Here is a 4,299-nt window from a genome sequence, read left to right as displayed (position 1 = left end):
TGGGTCACAACATGAGGAACTGTCTTTAAAGGGCCAGAAGGTTGAGAACCGCTGTAGGTAAACTTGGTGTCTTCAGAGCCGGCCTTTCCTGGACCCGGGTGAGCTCTGCTCCGCACTCTGCCTTGGACGCCGGGGATAAACTTCCCTTTGAGAGGAGGTGGAAACACCTCGAGTTGGCTTGAATCTCCAGATACAGCCAGTGCAGCCCTGGTGGCGCTCCCTGGCTTTTCCAGTCCATCCCTTTGGGCCGAATCAAGTAGCATCTCAAAAGCTTGCGTTGCTGCGGGACAGCCTCGCTTAGACCATCGCATCACCTCGGAAGCCGACAGCGCGCTGACGTAGCGGTGACGTCATGGCGTCCCGGCGCGCGCCGGCCCGGAGGGGTCCCGGCAGCTCCGCCCCCGCCCGACCCGTCGCCAAGGGACGCTGATGGTCTGGTCTCCTTGGCAACCACTCGCTCCACCCCCTCCGTCCCTTTAACCTTTAGGGTGCGCGGGCGCCGCGTCCCTCGTACTCCCCCCCTTTCCCCTCCCCTCTCCCCACCACCCGGGCTCGCAGCCTTCCGGGCCGGAAGCGAAGATGGCGGCGGAGACGGCGGGCGCGGCCTCGGCGGAGCTGGTGATCGGCTGGTGCATTTTCGGCCTCTTACTGCTGGTAGGGGAGGCGCTTGGAGTTTTCCCCGTGTTTACGTTTGTGGGAGAGAGGGAGGGGCCGGCCCCGCCGCTGGCCTCCCGGGGCGCGGGAGGCACTCTTCTCCCTGTCGTGCCTTTACCTGGGACTGGGGGGGTACCGGCGGGGTTTGGGGGGCTCCTCGGCGCCGGGGCTGGGGGCAGCGCTGGGGGCTGGGGGCTGGGGGACGGGGCACTGGTTCTCGGCCGCTTTCGCTGTCTTCCTGAAGACGTCTAATATTGCAGGTTTCCTTTACCGAAACTCTTGCCCTCACCCCTGACTTGGGCCCTGGGGCGGGTGGAGTTTGGGGACGGAGGAGACCCTCGGGTGGGGAAGGGTGGGGCGGCCTCTGGTCCCCGGTGAGGCGGGGGCACTGGGTGGTGGGGCAGCTGTGCCCGATCTTTGCAAGTTCTGTCGGCCCTGGTGTGGTGGACTCAGAGCAGGGCCTGCCTGCTGCTCTCTGCACCAGGTCCCTACCTCGGGGTTATCGAGTCTCCAACCTTCCCAGCCCATTGTGCGAGTCTGCCCTGGTGACTTGAGTGTTCGTTCGTTGTGACTTCAAGGTTTCACATTCCTTTCTAGTCTGTTGGTAGGTGTAGAAGGAAACCTGTGTGGGGCAAGCTGTAACCCTCTCCAGTGCCAGAATCAGGGTGTGTGTACCACCACCCATCTGAGCTACCCTTCCCACCTGCCCCATTCACACTCACTGTCTTCATTCAGCCCTGCTGTTGGCTTCCGTCCCCAGGTATTTTAGCCACTTTGCATTATGAAAACAAAAACAAAAGTCAAACCAAACACTTGTTATCTTCACTTCTGGAAATCAAGACGTTTAATTGTACTTATTAGATGCCACACGGTGTCTACAATCTATGTAGTATGCCATGCTGGTAAATGTCACAACTCTACCAGAAATTCTACCCAAAAAAAGTGAAAACTTACAAAAAGGTTTCTCTTGCAACCTTTGCTTTGGCAGGAAATGATACTGCGTTCACAGGGGAACATGGTTTACTCCTCTCCTCTTGGTGAAGAAAATGGAAACCCTAAAGCTTGGCTGTGGTTTCCATAGCCTTTCCAGTCCTGTACATGGAGAGTTCACTGGCTTTCCCAGACCCTCGTATTCAGTAGGTTTAGAAGAAAAACAAGCAAGTAATGAGTATCAAAGTCTAGTGGGGATATCTTGGCTGTTATCAATGAATAAACATTCCACAGATAATAGTTTTGCTGTCAATTGTAGGAGGATGCAAACAAAAGAAATTGTGACCTCTAAGAGAATCTGAAGATAGGTAGGAAAACAAAAATTCTCAGGTATTTTAAGTACTGAAAACCAAAGTATGATTTTATAGAATAAGACTTCAGGGATTAGAGAACAATATTGGAAGAAAGTGTAATTGAGGTAGACTTTGGATAGATGAAGATGGGAAGGCATTTAAGTTGATCTTAAAGTAGGAACAAAATAAAATGAGAAGGAGATTAGGAATTTGAAACTGGATGTTGAAGTAGAAAAAAATTAGTAATAAGGGCCATTGTTTAATTTTCTGCAAATCTCTTTAATTCCTGGCTTATTAGATTAGAAGAGACCTGGATTCTCATGTCTGCTTCTGCATTCAGTCTTTTGAGATAAGTTATTTTGGTTGAAGTATATGAAGAAAATCCAGTTTTAGTGATACATAGTTGGAAGCAGAGGAGTATTTTTTAGGTAATTGTGGATGTTGTCCTTTAATACCACACCAAAACTCAGTAGTAGAAGCTTCTTAAAGGTTAGTTGCAATAAGGAATCTGAAACCCTATCAATGAACTTTCAATTCTGTCTCATTAGCATCCATTGGGCCATGTTGTACTTTGAATGGGTCTTTTCACCATGCATGGTTTTATAACATGATGCATTTGTCATTTAGAAAATACTGGTTCACTGAGTTATACAGATCTCCCAAATGTGGATATATATTTCATTACATAATATAAAAATGTCACCACTGATCTTGTCATAAGAAATCCCAGAAGTAAGTATTGTGAAACAGTCAAACTCAGTTTTGGATACTAGTTTTCCAAAATTCTAATTTTCATTTGAAAGCTTGAATTTGATCATTGGCAACAAATACGGTCAGTTGCTTTTCTTGAAGTGATAGGTCCCCTTTGTTCTTTTCAACAAAATCTGCCAAATGTCCAAGTCTGCACAAACATAGTCAGTCAGTTGTGCTTTCAAGTAAAAATGATGTTCCTTGCCAATTGGCTTCCAACCCCTAAGTATTCAGGTATCCACTTTTCCTGGATTCAGCCATCACACCTGGTTGCAGTTTGTTGCCATTGTCTGGACTCATGCTTAATTTTTCAGCAGTTTTCCCCGCCATGAGTTATACACTATGAGTGTAAATATCAACATAGTGGAAAAGGCAAATGACATTTTAGTATTGTTATGAGAATAATTTTGAAACTGCAAATCCTCAGAAAGGGTTTTGGGACTACCAGGGGTCTGGGGACTTAACACACTGTTGCCAGTCATCTATTAAAGAATCAGAACACTAGGATTGATAACTTTTGTAATTGTGGGCAAGCAGAATGTTTTCCACATAAGGAAATGTTAGATCTGGTTCCTCTAAGCTGATAATTTATATCAAACTCTTCTATCTAGTCTCAACAAGAGCCTCAGTAATTTGGCTTACACCACCTTTCAAATTTCCCATTACTATATAAGACAGTCTCCGTTTCTTTAAAGCAAGTTCTCTCTTGTTACTCAAAAGTTAGGTCAGCACCTGGGAACTTGTTAGAAATGCAAACTTAAGACCCCAGTCCCACTGAATCAGAATCTGCATTTTAACATGATCCCAGGCAGTATGTGTGCTCATTAGTTTTGCAAACATCTGTCCTCATTCCTACCTCTGTCCCAGTGGTTCTCAGTCATGACTGCTCATTAAAAACAACTTGGGAGTTTTAAAAAAAATCCTAAAGCCCAGACTAGTTAAATCAGAATCTCTTGGGAGGGTTTGGGGACTGCTCTAAACCTTTCTTTTAATTGTTGGCAAATTATATGTTAGTTTCTTTTATGAACTTCTCTAAGATGCTATTTTACATGACATCTATCCTATAGCCTATATAATAAAAGAGAAACATGTAAATTGACCATACCTCTGCAGTGCCCACCAGCCAATCAGGAGTGAGAATGCAAATTAACCCAACAAAGATGGTGGGTTAATTTGCACACACAGGTGCCGGGAGGAGAGCAGAATGGGAGAGCCGGCGGAGAGTGGAGCGGCTTGGGGAGCCAAGTTCCCCAAGCCAGATGGAGAGCAGAGCGGGAGAGCTGGCGGCTTGGAGGACTTGGCAGAGTGGAAGGCCATGGGATGGAGACAGAGCAGGAAGGGAAAACCAAGAGCGCGGGGAGCACCAGGAATTCTGGGAATAGTAGTTCTGGTGGCAGATGGATCTCCTAGAGGACCTAGACACTAGAGCAGGGGTGGGCAAACTTTTTGACTCGAGGGCCATAATGGGTTCTTAAACTGGACTGGAGGGCCGGAACAAAAGCATGGATGGAGTGTTTGTGTGAACTAATATAAATTCAAAGTAAACATCATTACATAAAAGGGTACGGTCTTTTTTTTTTTTTTTAGTTTTATTCATTCAACGGGCCGGTCC

The 4,299-nt window shown here is 46.9% G+C and overlaps 1 protein-coding gene across 1 annotated transcript in view; it reads left to right on the top strand.

Moving 5' to 3' along the window:
* The first annotated feature begins 346 nt into the window (after positions 1-346).
* The window catches only part of LMBRD1 (LMBR1 domain containing 1), a 77,795-nt gene continuing 73,842 nt past the window's right edge, over positions 347-4,299 (top strand). Inside the window, exon 1 of the mRNA XM_006089324.2 lies at positions 347-654. Coding sequence (XP_006089386.1) covers positions 580-654 — 75 coding nt within the window. The 5' untranslated portion in view covers positions 347-579. The remainder of the gene's footprint in view (positions 655-4,299) is intronic.

Source organism: Myotis lucifugus, unplaced genomic scaffold, assembly GCF_000147115.1.
Source record: "Myotis lucifugus unplaced genomic scaffold, Myoluc2.0 scaffold_59, whole genome shotgun sequence".
In the NCBI taxonomy this organism is placed as follows: Eukaryota; Metazoa; Chordata; class Mammalia; order Chiroptera; family Vespertilionidae; genus Myotis; species Myotis lucifugus.
This window is presented reverse-complemented; position numbering and strand designations above follow the sequence as displayed.